The sequence below is a fragment of the Urocampus carinirostris genome, chromosome 6, assembly GCF_059441175.1.
Source record: "Urocampus carinirostris isolate Australia breed hairy pipefish chromosome 6, RoL_Ucar_1.0, whole genome shotgun sequence".
In the NCBI taxonomy this organism is placed as follows: domain Eukaryota; kingdom Metazoa; phylum Chordata; class Actinopteri; order Syngnathiformes; family Syngnathidae; genus Urocampus; species Urocampus carinirostris.
Genome location: NC_142354.1, coordinates 25081784 through 25105184, shown reverse-complemented (window position 1 = coordinate 25105184; position 23401 = coordinate 25081784). Strand labels below are relative to the sequence as shown.

The 23401-nt window shown below is 37.5% G+C and overlaps 2 protein-coding genes across 3 annotated transcripts; one reads left to right on the top strand and one right to left on the bottom strand.

The window, feature by feature from the left end:
* Positions 1-2296: 2296 nt before the first annotated feature.
* On the bottom strand, positions 2297-10824 carry arf3b (ARF GTPase 3b). Of its 2 annotated transcripts, none has more exons than XM_088338429.1 (5): positions 10745-10824; positions 7464-7684; positions 7248-7358; positions 7039-7163; positions 2297-5348 (listed from the first exon to the last, which is right to left on the bottom strand). In XM_088338429.1, exons 2-5 carry the CDS (start codon positions 7609-7611, stop codon positions 5187-5189), a joined length of 546 nt encoding a protein of 181 aa, XP_088194555.1. In that variant the 5' UTR covers positions 7612-7684; positions 10745-10824; the 3' UTR covers positions 2297-5186. The 2 variants fall into 2 exon arrangements, with proteins under 2 accessions (XP_088194555.1, XP_088194554.1); XM_088338428.1 differs by having other exon boundaries at positions 10685-10773.
* Positions 10825-13146: 2322 nt separating this feature from the next.
* On the top strand, positions 13147-22520 carry fkbp11 (FKBP prolyl isomerase 11). The gene is made up of 6 exons (XM_088338426.1): positions 13147-13504; positions 13589-13651; positions 16718-16805; positions 16910-16943; positions 20047-20117; positions 21902-22520. Exons 1-6 carry the CDS (start codon positions 13400-13402, stop codon positions 22108-22110), a joined length of 570 nt encoding a protein of 189 aa, XP_088194552.1. The 5' UTR covers positions 13147-13399; the 3' UTR covers positions 22111-22520.
* Positions 22521-23401: the final 881 nt, after the last annotated feature.

The following is a 23401-nucleotide window of genomic DNA, read 5'->3' as shown; positions in this document are numbered from 1 at the left end:
TTTTATGTTTCAAGATGTGCACAACTTATAGAGATACACCCAAAAAGACTTGTGGGGGTGATAATAGTAAAATGAGGTTGTACAAAATATATATTTTTTTATTTGTTTGCACTATGTAAATGTTGAATACATTTTGTTTTTTCACCACTGGGTATACCATGTTTTGATTCTTAGACAATATTCAGAGTTTTTGTATCTATAAGTTTGAATGCTGAAATATGGTAATATGTCAAAAAGTCCTTTGATGGGGAGGCGGTGTTTGGTGCAAAACCTTTTCTAGGCTCTGTATGTCACCTCCATATATTGTTATCCGTAAAGCTTCTTGTTTCGCTGCCTTCTAAACGTCCCAAAAACAACTTCCTGAGAGAAAGAGAGAGGGCGAGCTAGCCAAACTGCTCTGCAGAAACCCGCTTGTCCTGAAGATCCAGTCTCTCTTCCTTGTTCTAGCCACATAGAAACTCGTTCGCAGTGGAAAACGTTTCTCAACTTAAGCACAGAATCAAGGCAAAGACATGCATTCAATGTACAGTGAAAAGAGAGGATTTTATCCAAAGGTAGTGCGGCAAATGGTTAATATTTCACCCAAACCAGGAAGTTATGGAAAAATGCTTGCCCCTGCGTTTCTTTTTTCAATCACAGAAAAGACAGGCTGCTTGGGTAAACATGTTTTACTGGAATCACTGCATAGAAGGCAGAAGCAAAACAAAGACTTTTTCCTTTTTATTTCAACCAACCCATTTGGAAATAAAATCAAATTAAATGATATGGAAAACATTCGATAAAAAGTAAAACATTGCCAATGTATTTTTCTATAGATATGCTCTGCAAATAGATTTCTTGAATTCAATTTCATTGACATGAAAAACTAGATACTACTAATAAGGAAAATAAGTTGTAGGTATATATTTTTTCCAATGGGGGCTAGTTGATTCTCATAACATGAAAACAAACTTAAAATTAAGTTTTAGTGGTCATAGCATTAAAATTGAAATGTTTGACCTTATTATGATGACACATGTAAAAAGGTACTTTTAATTATACTTCAATCTAATACTCATTTTAGAAAATAAGTATGAACCCCCAGTAATATTAATGGTAATTTGAATTTCTCTAAAATATATTTCAAAAGTGTGTAATTCCCTCAACCTGTCAACATAATAGGGAACTGTATGGGTTTTTATTGAACTGCCATGCATCTTCTTATTCCATTCTTGAAGAAACAATGATCCCTTATAATAAACCTTATTATTTTTAATCCTTATCGAACACAATAAAAGGAGGGCTTAAAACCCAATTGAAATTACTGTATGCAATATTATGGGTGGGAATTTTTGTCAGTCCATTGTTATTGTCAGACTGCCCTCTAAAGGAAGGAGTCGAACTAAAAAAAAACTCTCTCTCTGTCTCTGTCCCTCTCTCGCTCTCTCTCTCTCTCTCTCTCTCTCTCTCTCTCGATAAATGCAGAGACGGATGGACAGACAGACAGACAGACAGATAGATAGATAGATAGATAGATAGATAGATAGATAGATAGATAGATAGATAGATAGATAGATAGATAGATAGATAGATAGATAGATAGATAGATAGATAGATAGATAGATAGATAGATAGATAGATAGATAGATAGATAGACGTGGTCAAGTCATGTTTATTAGCCCTTAATTGCAAGAAGTCTTAAAGGGCTGAACAGACTTAAATGCGATACAGATATAGACAAGGACAAAAATAGATAAATATAGACAAAGACCAACATAGACAGATATCGACAGACATAGACAGATAGAGGCAGAGATAGACAGGGACAGGGAAAATGTAGATATAGCGAGGAGCAGTATGTAATTAATAAAAATTTCCCACATATACTGTGAGTATCGTATCATTTTAGGCCTCTGTTGAGATATAACCTGCATATTGTATTTAAGGATGACCCAACTCATGATTTAGTTTAGAAATGTACAGTAAAATTTAAATAATATCACCAGATGGGAAATACGTTAAGGGTATGAATCAGCGTGACATTTGCAACATTTACATGTGAAATATATTTAAATAAAAGAACAGCACAAAATTGTGAATAGACAAGACGTTTTTCTCTAGTTAGTTGTGTTCCAATTATTTTCACTGTTGAATAGATCATATTACTGTATGGATAATATTGTTCTCTAGAGCTTCTATGGTTGTGAATGTCTGATAACAGCAGTTAAAATTGACCATGATATTTTTCCCAAGTCTGTAAAGAAATACATGCGTACGTCACTAAATCCGGTAAAATGAGACCAAGCAGATGAGACTGTTCATACATAAAATGGTTTTATTTGTGATACAGCAGGAAGTAATCGGTCTCCATGCAGTTAGCACTGAAACATGGAATCTAAATGTGTAACTCAGATGGTACAGAATGAATACCGGGGTTCTTTACTTGTTGTCACATTCACTTTCGGACGTAGTCAAAAGATACATTTCTCTTAATTGATAACGCTCCCACCTCATATACACCTTTACAAATAAGACCTACCAGTAAATATGGATCAAGTATACAGGCAAAACAGAAAGCTACAGCAAGACAAACCTTTGCCTATTGATGTCAAACTACAGTGCACAAACCTGATTTTGATCAAATAATTAAACATTATTCTTATAAATATTCAGAAGCCAAAGATCAAATCAATTTAAGCCGTCACTACGTATAAGGCCACGAAAACCCAAAAGATCAGTCAAACTCGATGGTCAAACATAGAACAGATGCACGGATACTATTACGGTATAATCGTTGTCATGTTACGCCACGGATGAAAAATACAAATCCGATCCGTTTTGATCTGCTTACCCTGCTTTCTTTCCAGTACTGACACATCACTCACTGTAAATAAACAACTTTGTGTAAAATAAATATACTATACTTAACTGCCTTTTCTACAGCCACACAGAATATTCACATTCAGTAAACACGGTTATGAGTTTTCAAAGATGAACCCTTCCCACAAATCGGACAAACGGGGACAACGATACAAGTGTTTTTCAACGTTCCCGCCACCAAAAAGGCGTTACGGGAATCTTGTACCGAATCGAATAAACACTCGGAATAAGGTGAATGATGAATTTGCCGTCTGATGTTTAATGATAAAAGCCACTTGAATATTTCAATCAACTGTCTTATTTAGGGAAGTTTGATGCCACATTTTTGGGCCTGATACTGATACTCAACACACAAGTGATACTGATACTAGCCACAAACATAACTTATGTATAAAAATGTTCCCCCTCTGAAAAAAATTGCATTAGCTTTAAATTCCAAAATGGTCTTAAATTTTGTGGTATTTATTAATGACCATCCATGATTCGCCTAATTTAAGGGTGGGCAAACTTTTGGAATCATGGGCCGCGTTAGGTAAAAAAAAACTGCAAAGGGGTCTGGCAAGGACAAAAAAATGGGTTATTAATGTGTGTAATTGTTTGTGTATGCTGATAAAGTTTTGAATTCGATTCCTCAGCTATACATAAGAAAAAATTCTAACGTCAGCCTGTGTGATTCCTCCACATTGCATTTACATGCACAAGTTATATTTCATATAAATTGGTTTGTTAAGGAACCATTACATATAATTGGTTTTGAAATGCTCGGAAATATTAAATGAATGCAATTCATTTATAGAAAACTTAAATAAAGGTAATTAAAGTACTATAATATCTCTCCTTTTCAAGCACGAGGTATTATTTGGAAAAACTCCAAATGCAATTGGGCTCGAAAATGTTTTTATTGCATGAAATTTGATAAATATCTTGATAAATACAATCAAAAAATGAAAAAAAAAGAGAAAGTACAGAAAAATGTGACCAGCAATTTGATGTTAAACTCAGCACTTGAATTTAATTCGTCAATAAATTATTTGTTGAAAAAATGTATTTGCCACCCAAAATACGTTACATGGCCATTAGGCGTAATGAAAAATATAATTTTTATGGGACACACGAAGAGACACGGCGAGAACTGGCCCCAAAACAACAACCTATTTTTCTTAATCGTACTTTTTCAAAGATTTACCGCATTTATTAACTTATAATGCAAAACCCTAACTTTTGATTTAAAAAAAGCTTTATTTAAGCTCGAACTTTGCAGATGCATGCAATGTGAATTGAACCTGGCTTGGAGCCATGAAGGTGCGGAAAACTAACTGCTGGTCCAGCAGTGATTTACAAAAAAAGGCATCAGATTTCATCTCATCCTTTTTCTGTTTTTTTACAATACCAGAGACAAATGGCATCTTAAAAAAAGTGATAATATGCATCAATGTTGGTCAAGAGGTTAGGATTTAGCACTCACATCGCCGGAACCTGGGTTTGATTCTCTTTGCAACTATTGTTTTGCAATGTATTAATAGTTGCATGAATACGGTAAACCTTCTGTAAAACGTGCACCTAAATTTTGAGTTCTTTTTTGGTATATTAACATGCGCGTAATACACGAGTACATACATTTTTTTTACTATTTTCGCTGGGCGGGCCAGATTAAAACGTCATTTGGCCCATGGACCGTAGTTTGCATGCCCATGTCCTATTAAATAGTTCCTGATTGTTAAACAACCACTCGAGGGCAGCCAATACGAGTATCCAGAGTACCGATGCCTTAAAAGGGGCTGGCTACCTTAATCAGTTCATTCTCTGAATACTAGTAAGATAATAACATGTTTGTGATTGAAAATTCCAAACGTTGATACAGTATGTATTATTCCTGCTATATCAAAGTTGCCCCTCTTGAGGGTCTTATACCTTAATGTTGACCTTGAAAGAAACACTCAAGTAGCTTCTCAAAGTAGCTGTTGTCAAACGTAGCTTAGGAAGAGGCGACACAAGACGACTGAGAATGAGACTTTGTGAATAAACGTGAAAGGGTCAAACTCTTTGATGGGGTGGAGTCACACGACCCAACAGACGGACTATACACTGCACCTAAAGACAAGAGGTGGACACAAGGAAAGCACATGCCAAAGTGAATGGTTATAGTTACTGTGTGTTTGTGTGCATGTGCGTTTGTATGTGTTTGTGTGGTTGAACCTGGGCTCAGACAACGACAGACTCCAAACAAAAGGCAAAAATCTTCAAATTCACCCAAACGGCAGCCTCAGTTCCCAAAGAAATAGCCAGAAAACAAGTTGATGGGTGGCGGCTGCCATCCGTTCTTCTTTCTACTTCTTGTTCTTGAGCTGATTGGCCAACCAGTCAAGGCCTTCGTAGAGACCGTCACCGCTGGTGGCGCAGGTGGCTTGGATGTACCAGTTACGGTGGCGCAGGGAGTGCAAACCCAATTTGTCTGTGATCTCGGCGGCATTCATGGCGTTTGGCAAGTCCTGCAACAAGAAATCGCTCGGTAAGTGCGAATGTTCTATCAAGTATGTAAGCAACTCTTGGCAGAACTTAAAAACCAAGCAACTGAGTTTTGTGTGCGGGGGAATGGCGACGTTGGAGTTCTGTAGCCAAAATTGTCAGAGCCAAATTGGAGCCAGTTAGGTGCTGGGCTTGAGATGTGAGAAATAAGCGTGGACGGGTTCATTTGTATGGCTGTTTTTGGTGTGGCCAGACAAGTCTTGTCGCCCCATCAGCTTTATGAAGGTCTTCAACACTCCAAACCCATTCAGCAAGATCCCCTGGGTCAACTGGCTTCACTAGGCCAAGATTCCACAGGAATGTATGCAAACATGCACACACGTAAATGATAATTCATCTATCCATTATCTGCATCGCTTATCCTGAGTAGGGTCACGGGGGTGCTGGAGCCGAGTCCAGCTATCTACGGGGAGTGGGCAGGTGACACCCTGAACTGGTTGCCAGCCAATCGCAGGGCACACAGAGACAGACAACTCACTCTCTCATTCGAACCTAGGGACAATCTGAACCGGCCAATTAACCTGACATGCATGTTTTTGGGAACGTGGGAGGAAACCGGAGTGCCCAGAGTAAACCAACGCAGACACGGGGAGAACATGCAAACTCCACTCGGGGAGGCTGCGATAGCTGGACTTGAACCCTGAACCTCTGCACTGGGGGGCTGCGTGCTAACCACCCTCCCGCCGTTCCACGCAAAAGAGCCCTCCCTCACATCAATAACATGCATTGTAATGGTACTGGAGAAATTGGAAGTTGGAGGAGGACGTGTGATGTCTGTTTTGTTTGTTGATGCCTTGCAACATCTATTGGAGCGTGGCCATCCTGGGAGGGGGATTACCTCATGTACAGCCCCATCTCAAGGTTTCATAATTTCCTCACGCTGAGGTTTTGAGCTTTTCCTTGACCGCATGTAGGTTTTAGATCAGGGGATAGTGTAATAATAATCCATACACCCTTTTGAGACATATTGTGTTTAAGGGCTATACAAATAAATATGACTTGATTTGACTTAAATTCCTGGAATGGTTTTGAAAAAAGGTTAGGATTCCGAATAGGAAGTTGAGTTCAAGTTCCTCATATGATTTTTGAAATGGAATGAGGGTTGTTATTGCAATTGGGCTTTGAGTTTCGAGTCCTCTCACCAACTTAAGTTTCCTACTAAACAGACATAGAGATGATTCAAATACTCGAATTTCATTCGAGGCTTGAGCCACTAAACCACTCTCCGGGATTTCAAATTTTGTATAAACTTATACACTGCCAAACCAGTTGAAAGGGATTTTTGACGTCCATAGTCTTAAATGGCAGTGAAAGAAGTAAATATGACAGGTGGTAAAAAATGAAATTCTGCTATTATTTAATATTTGATTCTTTCTCATTTAGGGTTGGTGAAAAAATCATCAACCAACAATCGTGGCACTTGTTTTTATCACTTTGGTCTCAAATTAGACTGAAAATTATAATAAGCTTTGGGCAACACAGTAAAAATACATACGGCTACATTATTTTGATTATTATTTTGGAAATTTGGTGGATGCTATAACCAGTGAGCACAAACAAAATATTTTATTTATGTTAATTCTTTTTATAGAGCTCATCTATTAGAACTTGTGAAATAAACTAAGCAACTGTATATGAGTGAGTGATTCCTGCCTGTTTATTGGCAAACACAAGGAGCACCGCATCTCTCAGCTCATCCTCAGCCAGCATTCTCATCAACTCCTCTCTTGCCTCGTTCACACGCTCTCTATCGTTGCTGTCCACCACAAAAATTAAACCTGGGGTGGATAAAAGATTCGCAAATTAATACAGAATATACTGTATAAGATATGAGATCTTTCATACTGCTTAATTTAGCTCACCCTGTGTGTTTTGAAAGTAGTGTCTCCAGAGGGGGCGGATCTTATCCTGCCCACCCACATCCCACACAGTGAAACTGATGTTCTTGTACTCCACTGTCTCCACATTAAAGCCTGAAAAAATGTACAAACCACATGAGGTCATTCAGCAAATCTGCGAAAAAAGGTGGGCCGCGAAAAAAGGTGGGCCGCGATTAATCTTGGACAGCCTGCTCATACCGATGGTTGGGATGGTGGTGACGATTTCCCCCAGTTTGAGCTTATAGAGGATTGTCGTTTTTCCTGCAGCGTCGAGGCCTACCATCAAGATCCTCATCTCCTTCTTTCCTATGAGGCTCTTCAACAGATTCCCGAAAATGTTCCCCATGATTCCAAGAGGCTTCCGAACGACTCCAGATGCCTTTATGCAATGTCTCCAGTAAGGGCTCCGTTACAGAGGGCTGAATGAGAATAAAATACACGTTCACTTTTCGCAGCTTTTTTTTTTACGTACAAACAACCACGCAAAATTGTCATCTACTCATCTTTCTAAGCATTCCACACACGCACCAAATCACAGCTCCTCTCTTCGCCCACAGTGATTGTCATATAAGTGGCAGAGAGGCATGTCAGCACGATTGCTCCAGGCTACGGAGCAATCTGTTCAAAACCTTCTTTCTGCATTTTCCTCCTACAAACCTTAGCCTAAATGGATGACCTCATAATTCATGGCTGAATGTCCTATATTCTTAGAGCTGCCTTGAAAAGCTGACATATTGAAAGACACATTTGAGTGACCATACAAATTGAAAAGCACCATATCCTAGTTTAAAATCTCATTTTAATTATAATGAGTGTCGTATTTTAAGCAATGTGTTAATATTATTGTATTTCTGACTAAAACTTCCTACAGTGGGTTTAATTATTTTTGGGGGATGCAATTCTAGAAACTACGCTATTATAATATTTTGGTCATTATCATGCAACAACAAAGATAAGTAGAATATGCAAAGTCTATCTTTGTTAGGCTTGTCTGTAGCACTTTAATGTATATCATAGTACTTTAATAATTAATTATTTTTGATACAACATTTTTCTACCCTAATGTTGAGTATAGCCATCAATACCAAGACAACAAAATGATACTACTAGTACATAAAATTCCCTTCCATCTGCCACACAAAACGAATGATATTTTTAAAGAAATACTTTTACTACTTAGGCCAGTCTACAATCACTACCATGTAAATATAGATCCAAATTTTCTTTTTTTCCCCTTTTTTAGAAGGTGGGGTGCATAGTTTGAGACGTCTTTAAAAAAAAATTAAAAAATATATTTTCTCGATTAAGTATGTGCTAACAATGCCCAATTGAGTTCAAAGAGCCTTTTCCTTTTTTCTCACCGTGCCTATCTGCTTTTATCTTACTTTTATCATCGGTGTCCAGGCCACAAAGCTTATTACACTGAAAAGAAGGAGGCCATGGTAAGAGTGGGGGGATGGGCAGAGTAATGTCATGTGCATGGTCGTGTTTTTCTTTAATTGTAGGATGATAATGGTGGAAGTAAGAAAAGGACTGTTTTAAGTACAGTCCAAATGCCAAACTAAAACCCCAAAAAGATGAAAATGGAAGAGTTTATTCCAGCGCTTCTTAGAATTTCACATACTTGTGCGCACAAAAAAAAGGAGCTGCAGGGATTATTTCAGCCGGAGGAGGGCGTCAGCAAGTAGAATATTTTTGAACATACATGCACCACCTATCAAGTATTGCATGTTCATTCTGGAGTGTGACGTCTTATCGCATTGTGAACAATGTACACTACGTTATCATAAAGATAATAAAAAAGGTTTTATAATTGTGTTTAACGTGAAGAAAATGAGGATGTACTGTAAAAATGTATAAATATCCTACATATGCTTGAGCCCGAACAAAATTGCAATGTCCAATCTTGTTGCATATATTGCTTCCAACGTTTTTATCAAAAAAGGCAAGTCAATTCAAGTACTTACAACTAAGGCCAGTCTAAAAGCACTACCTTGTAAATATCTGCCTATTTTCATATTCTTGTATTTCTCTTTTCAGTCTTTTATAACATGTTCATCCTGGACACTCAAATAAAATCATGTCGACTTACTTCAAAAGGAGGAATTTTGTTTTGTTTTTACAGATTAGTTATTTTTAGTCCATGTATGAACACATATTTTAAATGTTTTGAATCTTAATTAGTCAAATTCATTCTAAACGTTGCAGAAATTTTGTGTTCTGTTGTGCAGCTCTTGTCAATGTCAGATCAGGCAATGCTGTAATGGTGGTGCAGCCCTTTGAGACATTTTGTGATCAAGTGCTATAAGTGTTCCGCTGGTTCTAGAGCGTTCTCCATTCGGGCACCGGTGCTGTGGAATGCTCTCCCCCCTGAGATCCGATCTGCAACCTCAGTGGAAATGTTTAAATCTAAGCTTAAAACACACTTCTACTCTATAGCTTATGAATAACCTATACTTTTCGTGGACAATATCTCTGTATTATTTGTGATTGCAACACCCTTTGCTGTCTGGTAATCCTGAAAGGGGGATGCTACATGTGCGGTCCCTTCTCAAGGTTTCTCCATTTTCCTCATGTTGAGGTTTTTGAGTTTTTCCTTGCCCTCATGTTGGTTCCAGACCAGGGGATGATGTAATAATAGTCTCAAAAATAGTCTGTGTAATAACCCGTGCAGCCCTTTGAGACTCTTTGTGATTAAGGGCTATACAAATAAAAATGACTTGACTTGACATATAAACATGACTTGACTTGAGTGCAACGTCTAATCTCATTGTAAACAATGTTCACTACGTCAATATAAATGAAAATACAGACGATTCTAATTCTAAATAACTAAAAGGATCAGAACAGAAATACACAAGAACGGCCCTGTCCATGGTCCTGAAGACGTACGGCAGCACTTGTTCCAAAATGTAATGTTCTGCCTTTGTGTGTTATTAAACAAAAGGTAAAAAAATAAAAAGATAAACAATCGCATGTTTGGCGTGATAAAGCCGGTCCGTCACATGATAAGAATGCGGCCAGGGTGACCCACGTTAGCTCTCCTAGCCACCGATGCTACCCTCGTTAACATTCCAGCTAACTTGTCGTAATTAACCCGTTGCAACGCTATGCGCGTTAATACACGCTGGACCGAGCAAAACGCCGCTTATTTCGACAAAATGTAAAAAAAAAGCGCCGCATTCAACGACGACAAATTAATTTTACTGGCATTTTAAAAGCGGGCTTGATGAGACGCGTCGATGCTAGCAAGTGTCCGTTCTCAGCGCATCCGTCCATTCATTCGCTCTTCTCATCCACCTCAGTGAGCAGCTTGCCGTCACAAAGCCGTCTAAGTGTTTCGGTTCCAGCCGAGAGTGACACCGAATACACGGTCCGAACTGATCACGAAATAAATATATAAGATAACTAGCACTTACTTTTTCGGATTTTAGTAATGGTCGGTGGGTTCCAGTTCGTATGATGGAGCCACTACTTACCTAGCTCGCTTACACGTCTCGCGAGGTTTACTCGATAACAGCGATGTAATGTGACGGGATCTTGCGAGACCATGAGTGACTCAACGGACAATGGCGAGCTCCCCCCCAAATGCAAACTTTTTATATAAAAAGGTCTGACAAACTAGCTTTATCGTTTTATATTTTGAGGTAATTTCCCATTATTAGTGTCTAATTTATTTAAGGCGTTTGAGGTGTCCTCAAACAGTTAAAAGTAGAAAATGTTCTCAATTAAATGTGTTAAGAATGTCCAACTGAGTTCGAAGAGCCCTTTTTCCCCACCATGCCTATCTGCTTTTATCTTACTTTTAGCAAAATTGTTCAGATTAAGGTTGGAGAGTAACTTTAAGCTCGTCACCGCAGCTTCTTATTCTTCCGCATTGCATGAAAATGGTGAAAGTAAGAAAAGGTTTGTTTCAAGTAGAGTACAAACGCCAACCCAAACCGTAAGAGAGGTGAAAGAATAAGAGTTTATTCAAGGGTCTCTAAAAAAATGCACCCACTTGCACGCACAACATTAGGAGCTTGACAGGGGCTGCAATGATGACACAAGCCGAATGATGGCGTCAGTGAGTAGAAATTATCCAAATTCTGTACAGCACATTTCAAATAATCGTAATAACAAGAACAAAAACCCTGCTATTTATGAAACACAGTTTATGGTCTTGATGGTAATCTTTCTTTTATAAGCCTTGTAACATGTGATTACAGAATTTTATGATAAGAGTGCTGAATTTGGGTCTTTTTATTGGTAATTTTATTTTTATTTTTTGCATTGTACTAGCCTGGCGAAAAAAATACATCATGGACACAAGTGGTTTGAAGACAAAAGACAACATGGATATGGAGTGTCTCGGCTGTGTTCGTTTGCAAACTCTCAAGATTGCGCAAGTTAAGAAATATGAATGGTTCATCGCCCCACAAGTTGGTGTACACAATTGCTTTCTTTTCTTATGTGGTTATTTCAGGGTGCTGGCTTAAATGTGAGCTTGTTTTTTTTCCATTTCTTCTTTTTGTTTTTCTTCTTCGGTTTCTTTTCCCCCCAAGCTGTTCTCTTTTTTTTCATAGCTTTTTTCATCTTTTTCTTATTTTTTTTCTGCCTTCCTTTGCTCATATCCCTTGTACTATTTTGATTCTTCTAACCTCTTACTTCAAGTTTCTTCCTTTGTCAGTGTTTCTCGTTTTTTCTTCCTTTCTTTTAGCTTTCGTTTCATTTTTTTCCTTCGGTTGTTTTTTTTTCATTGTTGTCCCTTTTTCTTACATAGTTTTATTTGTCCCCCAAACGTATTTGTGTGCATGAGCTTACATAATCATTTTTAATATTTGGCTGAAAGCAACGAAAACACACCTGAAGAAGCTTTGGGGAGTCGAAAGAGCCAAACTTTCTTAGTGAGCTGAGCCGAATGAACCACTTTTTTAAAAAGAGACGGAATTCACATCGATACGAGTTTGAGTAACTGTTCAATTCTGCAAAAATGCAGTACAATACATAACTGAAGACACAAGAGGAGTGAAATGAATAAAAACAGTCCTTCTTTCAACGTGTTTCTATTTCTTTTCCTGTTTTTTACGGTTCCTACGAGCACCTTTTTGTTTTCTATCGCCCCTGGCTCATCATTCTCGCGGTTCAGCGTTCATTTTACTGCTACGGAAAGGGAAAATAGTGGTGGGCCAAACCAACTTAAAATTTGGGAGGGGAGAATTCCCCCATTTGGTAAAACTCATTTCATCTTCTACGTTAAAATCCACCTTGACGTTAGCCGGCCCTTCGGGTTATCTCCCGTTCTTCCCGATTAGCCACTCCGGTATTGTCTGTAACTTATTGTTCATTTTAAGTAACGTTCCCAACACTGGTACTGAGTATCTACTACAATATCTCTATTCTTAGGGTTGGGTAGGCTTACTTTAACTGGATTACTTTCAATTACTTTTGGATTACTCCAATACCAAATATGCTATTAAAAGACAAAATAAACTAAATATGAATAGAATTATGACTCACAACACGTGGTAGGCTTTCTCTCCTGGCTTTGATCTTTTTTTATCTCCGGCAAAACTAACATAAAATGCGACAGAAACAAAATGAAAATAAATTCAAACAGCTTGCCAACATCATTTTTGCCGTTCCATGTATTCCGTTACTCCCCAAGCCTGCACAAAATTAAGTCATTTTATTCATATTTAGTTTCTTTTATCTTTTAAAGGTATATTTGGTATTGGAGTAATCCAAAAGTAATTGAAAGTAATCCAGTTAAAGTAACCCTACCCAACCCTGTCCATTCTAGAACCTCATATCCCGCGAATTATTTCACGCACACGCTCACAGATGAAAGATAGCCTACGTGGCATAACTCAAGGACCACAGCGCCCTCCAGCGTCCTTAAAGAGCATCACACGCCCTTAGCTTACATACAGATGTGTGATGTTAGCGGAAGGTCTGAAGCGGGCTCGTCCCACTGAGCCAAGTGTGGGGGGCCAACGTTCACTAGAAGCTCAAGCTTATCTCTACTCTCTTTTGAACACATCAGCATTAGCCGGAGCGCGGACACGTTTTGACGCTTGGGCGCAGAAATTCGCTGTGCATTAGCCATTTTACGCATAGTGTTTCCCCTTTCCAGCCTCTTGCAGAAGTTCACAATGCGAGGCTGCTTTGTTTTGCTGCTACTCGCAGCTTTCACATTCAATGGGTTGCTCGTTCAAGGCGACGAAAATGAAGCCGAGGAGTTGCAGGTGGAGACCTTGGTGAGTGAAAAATCACAAATGTAAAGAAAATCATGCTTTGAATTGAAAAAAGGCGATGCTGATTATCAAGTGTTCTGCTTCTAGCTGAAACCCGAAACTTGCTCCGTACTCTCTGCAATGGGGGACACGTTGCAGATCCATTACACGGTAAGACGCTAATTAAAGCCCCGCAACGAGTCCTCATCGTGCTAGCTTACTAAAAATGCTTAATGCATGTTATTCGGCGAGTAGAGCAATTCTTGACCGGGAGACACAGGTTTTTGACGTGTGGCATGAGAATGTGGCGGCCCTTTTGTGCAACACGTCAGCAGATAATACGAGAGAAGCTCATCCACGCGTTTGCATTGCCACGGCATACTCCCGAATTGCACGCCGTACAAACACACGTATCGAATGTCAAATCCTTCATCAATTAGATGGTATTCATTCTCATTCATTCATGTATATACAGAAGCAGTAACGTGCGGTGGGTTCGGGTCTGATGAGGCTCAGTCAGATTTACAAATAATGCAGCTGCATCTTATTCATCATCTATCCTTCCCGCTTATTTTTCGAACTATCCTAAATATGGCATGTTATGTATGACTCCACCATTCTAAACACATTTTAATCATTATTGTAAATTGCAGGCACGGGCGCTGTGGTTCGTGTTTAGTGAGACACATTATTTACAAATAAATTAACCTACATCTTATTTATCATTTGATTTCCAGATCAAGAAGGCAATATAGAAATTGGAATATAGGAGAAAAAACATAATATTGTCCTACCTTAACCGATAAATGAGGTATACTTGCTGCTCCTTTTAATAACAGCATCAATAGAAAGGTAATACTCAATTTTTGGGGAAAAAAAAATCAATTTAACAAGAAATAAATACTGGGTGGCATGACTTATTGGTAGTTTGCTAATATCATCACTAATTATATTATTTGGGGATGGGGTATGGACCAAATTAGAGTCCTTGGTCTCAATATTACCCTCTGACATGAGGCAAGAGAATTGTGTGCCTCATTCTGCATCAGAGATCTTGGGCCCAAACCCGGCCCGAAAATCTCAGGCTTCTTTCTCTCTTGTGTAATTATTGGGAAGATCGATTTTTACTTCTATTTGATGAATATTTTTCTGAAATAACAGTACTTTTCAGCGCTGCACTTTGGCGCTGCACTTTGGCGCTGCACTTCGAAGCTGCACTTCGAAGCTGCAGAAGTTCGTGCTGCGCCGAAGTGCAGCTTCGGGTTTACTTGAAGCTCGGTCCTTCAAATCGTGTTAATTGGTCCTTTTTTGGGCTGGTTCGAACTTTTAAACCCGCAGGCCAGGTCGGGTCGAGCTGGATTTTTATTAGGCCCAATTTTACCTCTAATCTGCATCTAGAGATTTTCAAAACAGTAGAACATTACACGCTGCTCCTTTAAAAAAAGTGTCAATAGATAGGTAAAGCTCCATTATGAAAAAACTCTAAACAACCAGACCAAATTTACTGCATTGCTTGACTTACTGGTAGGTTATAACTAATTCTGTTGTTTGGGGCTGAACTTTCCGCAAAATCAGAATCCTTAATCTCACTGTTGCGCTCTGCCATGAGGAAAGATAATTGCGTGCCTCACTCTGCATAGTTTACATACTAATTTATCAATAGTATAATGTGAAAATTCATCGATTTGACAAAGGAAATCCAAAGAATTGTGATATTAAATGAGAAAAAACATTAACACTGAGTACGTTTATATTTTCATGACTGCACAATTCTGGTACTAAAGGTTTTTTGATCACACATCGGACATATACCATTATTCTACTCATATGTAGTCATTGATATCAGTAACACTTTAAATTGCCATAAACAGTTATGTTTTGAGAATAAAATACTGTTAAATCCACACATAATATTTTCCCTAATATTGCATTCCATTATGTAATATTTAGTGCCTCCTAAAGGTCCAAAAAACTTGCATTCATTAAAAAAATAAACATTGATTTGAATAATTGGCAAAATACATAAACTATCACACCAATGTTATTTTTATAAAAAAAATCCCAGGTCGAGAAATTTCTTTTACACAGTGGAATCCCCACTTGGGTCGCCACCATGTTTGTCTGGCATCCCACTGCCACTCTGTGCTCTTTGACACTGGCCTGCATTCACACCAGACAACACAGTGTCATCTAGTGGTCAAATATTACACACTGAGGCTTTAATGGCAATTTATTATCCCTCTCATCTCTGGTTAGTGATTTTTAAAAGGCTGCTAGAGTGTAGCCAATACTTTTATCAGCCACCGTCACGAGTACCAATGCCTTAAAAAGGCTGGTATTAGTATTGTACAGTATACTTATACATAGTATCAATACTAGCTCATCCATATACTGTACAATGAGTTCCGAGTACACTGTTTCCTAGATCCACACCAACAAGCCTTCACAAGGAATCCTCAAAAGGAACAGTGTGTATTATTTGACCACTAGATATCATTGTATTGTGTCGTCCAACTGAAAACGAGTGCTAAAACTCACAAGGTATAATGCGAGCTAAGGTTACTCAAATTAAATATAAGGACCAATTTTACTCCAACTTTTTGCCCAGCCTATAAGTGAGGATTCTACTTTTATCAATATAGATTTTTTTAGTTGAATAAAGTTCTGTTTTTTACCACGAGGAGGCGCTTAATAATAAAATATTAAACTTTTTTTTTCCAATGTGAAAGGAGCCAGACTTTCTTAAGAAAACCAAATTATTTGCAATCATATTATATTTTCTGCTAAACTCTACTCTAAAATTAAAGTCAATTAACCTGACATCCATGTTTTTTGAGATGTGGGAGGAGGCCACACAGGGAGGTTCGATCTCATGACCTCAGAACTGTGCCACACACGCTCTAACCAATGCACTGCCGTGCTGCCCACTACTAAGACATAAATCCCTTTATTTTGCAAAAAGTAGCTGATATTTTTAAAGACACGACTTTGTTTCAAGAAACGTTTATTAAATAAATAAATTAATTTAAAAAAAAACAGCAAAATGTTTTGGAGAAAAAAAAAATCATTTTAACCAGTTTTCATTAAAAGTTATCAGTTAAAGCTCATTAAAAAATAACGTCCATTTTAAAGCCGTTCAAAATACAAGTTTATTACGGAACAAATGCGGCATATTGTAACAGAAATCACCCTGCTTTACACACTACGAAGCCGTAACAATTTATTCCTGCTGACCAGGGAAAACTGATGGATGGCAAGATCATTGACTCGTCGTTATCTCGGGACCCTCTTGTTGTGGAGCTGGGGAAGAGGACAGTCATTTCTGGTAGGTTGAAGTCATTCAAGCCCATCCGAGTCGTAACGGTTAAAAGAATGCACTCCCTCACTTTGAAGGCTTGACTTTGTCTCTTGTTTGATATTTCCTCTCAGGTCTGGAGCAAAGCCTGATCGGCGTGTGTGAAGGGTTAGTATAAAATATTTGAGCAATAAAGTGGTGCTGAAAACGCAATTGGTTCATATAGCTTGAGATGGAGCCTATAAAATGCCTGCTCTCCCTGCAACAAAAAAAGGTTCCATTGGCAGAGGATGTAGTTTATATTAAGTATTGTTTTACTTCTTTTTATTGTTTTTTTTTCTTGTAAAAAAAATTAAAACGATTGTTATTATGTTAGGTTTTTTTGTTTTTCAAGAAATTAATTGTGAGGTTCAAAACAATGTCCAGATGAAATAAGAAACTTTTGAGTTACAATCAAATTCGTTTTTACAGAAAAGCAAACAGATTGAAACAAGGCAATATCGCGTTCTTGAATTGAAAGGAAATACTTCCGCAGACTGAAGCGTGAGCCACCTTTTTATACGGTTTCGTGGATTCAAATTGGAGGATAGAATAAACCACGTGCACCTAAAAGGATTCTGATTGGGTCAGACAGAAACAACATATTTAAATTCAGTGTATAATGTTGGTCGCTAGATAGCGTGCAAGTATAGTAAATGAGCAATAGGGATAGTGAACTTTGTAAAAACAATGTGTTTCTGTGAGGAGAAAAGCAAGCTCTCGGTTGGAATTTGGGACTCAAATTCTCCCAAAAACGAAACCTGATAAGATCAATAGAATAGGGAGTAAAAGCTATCTTTTGACCCTGGAGGTGCTTGTCTCAGAACACCAAGGGAAATCGTAAAACCACACACTTATTGAGCACTACAGAAACACAAACGCACGATATAAAAGCGTAAAGTATATACTGGGTGTAAAATATAGAATCTAGTGTAAAAGGCACACTTAGACTATAGTTCCCTCCACATTAGTAATAATTAAAATAACCTAAATACCCTACATTTTGGGTCTTCAGCCTATATTTAATAGTTTTTTTCCATTTAACAAAAGAAATAACATACTTAAAAGTGTGTGATTGTATGAAATAGCAGATCATTTTGCTAATTTCAAGTATTTTGTTTAATATAATTATTCTTAATTATAGGAAAATACTTTAGGTAGAAAACACATCCACTGACATGTAAATAAAATACTTGGAATATAGATTATTTAAAGCATGTGTCTGTAACTTCAAAATATTCTACTTGCTGACGCCATCTTCTGGCTGAAATCATTGTACTCTCTGTCAAGCTCCTTTTGTTGCGCCTGCAAGTATGTGAAATTCGTAGATGCGCTCGAATAAACTCTTTTTATCTTTTTGGGAGTTGGCATTTGGACTGTATTTGAAACAGTCCTTTTCTAACTTTCACCATTTCCTCCTAAAATAAACTAAAACACTTCTGTGAAATCACTCCCCCTTGTCCCCCTGCCTCCTTTACTCTAGGGAAATGAGCTCTCTGGCTGGAACACAGAGGGTAAATGTAAGATAAAAGCAGATAGGGGCGGTGAAAAAAAACATTTAAAGCCTCTTTGATGCATAAATATGGTTCTACTACGTTTTATTGTCTAGTAAACTAAAATTTACTTAATAATTTTGTCAATTTTATTGAATTTTAGCTTAATTTTGTAGAAAAAATACTGTATTCTTAACTTATTTCTCTAGTATAAAGAGTTTTTTTTTCTAATTCTTCTATATTGTGTGCTTTTTCCTCTGGTTAAATATGATTTTTTTTTTTACATAAAAATTGATCTATTTAGTTTAACTGTGTAGTAAACTATGTTCTTCAAGGGGAAAAAATAGAATATGGGTAAGCATTTAATACCTTTGGCTTATGCCTACTCCCTTTGGGCTCATGTTATTGTATTATGTTATTGTATAGTAAAGCTGTTTTGCAAATATTTAGTTGATTCCATTGTTAAGTATTGGTTGATGTTGTTTTTTTGTGCTGTGCTTAATAAAAAGGTACTAACAAACAAATAATTTGTAACCTGACTTAAGTTTCAGGTGGATTTTAAGCAATATACAGACGCTGCCCTACTTACAAACGAGATAGGTTCCGGACAATCGTTCGTAAGTTGAATTTGTTAGTAAGTTGCTTCAGTGCTTTATTTTGTGAGTTTAAGGTTTGTATAAGTATTTTTAAGGTTTGTATAAGTAGCCTTTATTGTTTTGTACTAAAAAAATAAAAATTTCATGAAATAATTTGTTCTATAAAGATAAATAAAGTTAAGTTTATCTTACTTTTGGAAGATGAGCTTCAAGAATTAGGGGACTTCCTCCTCCGTGGTAAAAAGTGGCCGAAAAAAGCGTTCCTACCATTTTCTCAACCGCATCAAGCTTTCTTATTCCACTCTCATTTCAAAAGAAAAAGCTCGCCGCTTCTTTACACTTTACTCCAGAGATATTAAACAATAAAAATGTCAAAGTTCTTAGCGCGGTAGAGATACAATATGGTATGTTTAGACACAAACTAGGAAGAGGAAGCCGGTATTCTTCTTCGGAGTGGATTCTGGGTGAGCTGTCACAGCACCACACGCCGGTAGCAGCGGGAAGAAGCACTACAGTAAAGTCCTCTACTCAGAAAAAGGTGCAAAGGAGCAAATCTAACTTACAGCAATGTCCAAGTACAGTAATCCCTCGGTTATCGTGGTTAATGGGGACCAAAAACACCCGCAAAAAGTGAAAATCCGCAAAGTAGCGCCTCCCCTTCAAAAATGCTTTGAAAAAAAAATAGAATAAATATATATATATATATGTATATGTATGTATGTATGTATGTATATATTTTATTTTATTATTATTTTTTTTTTAAACTCGCGAAGCTCTGAACCCGCAAACGTGGAACCGCGAAGTAGCGAGGTCCCACTGTATCTCTCGACATCCCGAATTTTTTTTTCGTATGTACCCTTTTTCGTAACTTGAATGTTCGTAAGTCGGGGAGCGTCTGTACTTTGATATTGAACATGGGTTTGAACTAAAGACAGAATTGTGTTAATATTTTGTTTTATTTAAAGTATTGAATATGGGAAATAGAGTAAATGTGGTAAAGCTTTATTTTACAATACATTTGTATTAAAAGATCTATGTAAGCCTGCATTGGTTTATATTTCTTTTTGAATGAAGACATTTTAATCATTTTTTTCCAAAATGACTTATTGCTGGTTCATTCATTTATTTTATTTTCATTTTTAGGCAAAAAATTAAAGCCACTATTCCATCTCACCTTGCCTATGGAAAAAAGGGTTACCCTCCTACAATTCCAGGTACATGATTTTTATCATTAACTTTTATATATGTCATCTCAAACCAAAGCTAGAAGTGGTTCCAAGTTAAATTAGTTTGTAGGTCAGTCTTGAATAGAAAGCAAACATTACCGGAAATTCCGGAATACAAGCTGTTGTTACTTGTTACTTTTTAACCGCTGTCACTTTAGTTAAAATGCAGCTTATTCTTTTCTTCGTGGCGGCACCGAGGAAAACGGTGAACTGCTCTTTTCCAAAATGCATGCGCTGTGAATACAAAACAATTAGGTGACATCTGGAAACATTTAGGACGCCCCAATGGAGGAGAAATTAGTCTATATTCTAAAAGGGGAGTTTTTACAGTACTTTATTAAATATTTACAGAATTCTCACCACATTACAAATTTTTTACTCACAAATCAAGCCTTCCAGTTATACATCCAAATTGAACACGAGTGGAAGTTATCAACAGCCTTCGAACGGGTGCTTGAAATCCTTAGAAATGCTTGAATTTTAAATTGTGATTCCAAATATTGGTAAGTTCTTGAATTGTGGGTGAAATGCTAGTAAATGCTTAAAATTGTTGCCACGTTTCACCGCAAGTCTGCTTCAAAATGACTCAGACACTGCTCTCTGGTGGCTTCACACTGCCATTGTATTTTTTCTTCCATTGTGGATAACTGCAGCTGCCATTAGTTTGTTTGCCACTGTCCTATGAAGCGTCATTGCCCCATACGGGTCGCAGACAAGAGGACAGGTGCATGCTATAAACGGGGCACTATGAAATGTGTATTGTTGCAAGGATTGCGAATCAATTATTGAATCAATAAGGTAGTGTTTCTCAGTGTTAAATTCTAAGAACTTCCTGCAACTGAAAATGTAAGCTATATATTACCGTCGTTTTACCTAACACCTATATGACGAGAGATTTGTCGCCAAAATATTTACTCACGTATTGTTCAGATCCACATATATTTTTGTGATTTACTCAGAATCTTGATAAATGAGCACGGAAGATTAAAATTTGTATCGTGTATATCACAGATGTATTTGTGGATCTGCAAAATACATGATTCGTACTGGATTCCTTTTTTAATTGTACAGGAGAAATTGTAAACTTAGCTTTGAAAGTTCTTAAGAAATGCTTAAATTTGGCCATGAAAATGGTGTACGGATCAAAAATTCTACACTTGAAAAGTATCATCCATGTTAATTTAAGGTGGCTGAAGTTTCTTTTAAACTTTAAGGACGGATATCAAGCAAATGATATGACACGAAACGACGTGTGTGTTGCAATCTGGCACTCTCTCCACAGTATGGTTTCCCTGGCCCTGTTGTCTAGAATTATAGGTCTCTTTTGGTGCAGTAGTAAATGTGTGCTTGTCTTTGTAATCGTCATCTTGAACGGTTACGTGATCCACAAAGACGTGACGCAAACAACTCTAAGCAGAACTGTAAATGATGCAGCTGAAATCCGTATCAGGTTTCTTTGGGGGATTGTGGAAACGCCGCCATTGGCGTTCCACAACCAGAGGCGTCGATGCCAAATTCCTCACGCGGTTGTCGCCAGGTGTGGGGTGGCTTAAAATGTAAGAATATAAGAAATGGACTTGAATTATCTGCGGCTTAAAATCAGGTGTGGCTTATACAAAGACAAAATTGAGTGTCATTTCCCATTTTGAGTACGTGGCTTTTAATCAGGGGTCCTCCATAGTCCAGAATGTATGGCAGTTTAAGTGTAAGTACTAAATACAATGCAAGAGTTCGTCTTCTTTATGGACTTTCTCCTTGTAAAATTGACACAGGCGACGCATCGCTCGAGTTTGAAGTGGAAGTGATCTCGCTGACGCAACAAACGCCATGGCAAAAGATGGTAAACGACGTGTTCCCCCTCCTGTGTTTGGCCCTTGTGCCCACTCTTCTCGGCTTGGTGGGGCTTTACCTCTACAACAAGGCTAAAGATCCCAAACCCAGCAAAAAGAAGGCCAAGGACAAGAAGAGCAAGAAGAAATAAGTACGAGACAAAGAACTATTTAAATCAGTTTTTAAAAAAATGTGTTTTCTTTGTGTCTATTTTGTGAAATATCCATTCGTAAGGGTCGAACTGGAATTAACATATTTAACTGGTGTCGATTGTACGTTAATCGGCTTCATTGACACTATGTTGCTTCTCAGCTTGAGTATGAATATACTGAAACATCACCAAAATTCAACAGACACAGAGGACACATCTTCTGATCAGAGAATTATAATTGTTTTACTGGACTGAGTCGAAATCTGTTTTATGAATTTCAGATTCATGCTCAATTTACAATCAGGCTTTTTTTCCGACATGGCAGGATACAACCACATTCTGAGACTTGTGTCAATGAGTAAGATGGAGAAAATGGAATCTTTGTTCTCATTAAAACTTCTAAAAAATGAGTCTTGTTTTTTATTGTTTACCATTGCTGTTAAAAGTTTAATTCTTTAAAGCAGGGGTCTCAAACTCAATTGACTTGGGGGCCGCTGGAACTAGGTCCAGGTTGTCATCGGGCCAAATGGGGTTTTCCACAAGAGCTCAGATAAATCTACTGCTCTTGAATATATTTTATAAAATTGGTTGTACAAAATAAGATCTAAAACTAAAGTATCAAGAATACAATCAGTATTAAAGGAATCCATCATTTGCACGGGCTGCACTCGTGTTAAAGGGACAGTGTGTAATGTTCGACCACTAGATCTTGTTGGATATCGCTGTGCAGCCAAAAAGGAGTGCTGAAGAGCACAGGAAAGAAAACAAACCACGGAGACTGAAAGGGACCAATTGGCACCATTTTTTCTTATCGTATTTTGCTCAGTCTTTGAAGAGGGAGACAAATGGAAAAATAAGAAAAAAAGAAAGAAAACAAATGGACAAACAAGAAAAAAGAAGGGGAAAGGGACAAATGGAAAAGAATAAAGCAAGAAAAAATTCAAGAAGAAAAAAAAATCAAACGAAAGATGGAAAAGGAGAATAAAGCAAGACATAACGAAAACAGTCAATCGTAATAAAGAGAATGAAATAATGACAAGAAACATGAAAAAAGTATGAAGTCATACCTAATTGGTAAAATGGCGGCGCCCTCTGTTGGCTGCGGCTGCATCGACTCGCTACAACGGGTCAGGTGTATCGACATTTCGTTCTGTGTACATTGTTACAAAGAATGACAATACAAAGGAAATTATTATTATTAAGTAAAAAAGGAAAAAGATAAAACAAGGATAGAGAATGAAAAAATTGAGGTCTTTTTTTACCCATAGCGGCAAGATGGCAAACAATCATG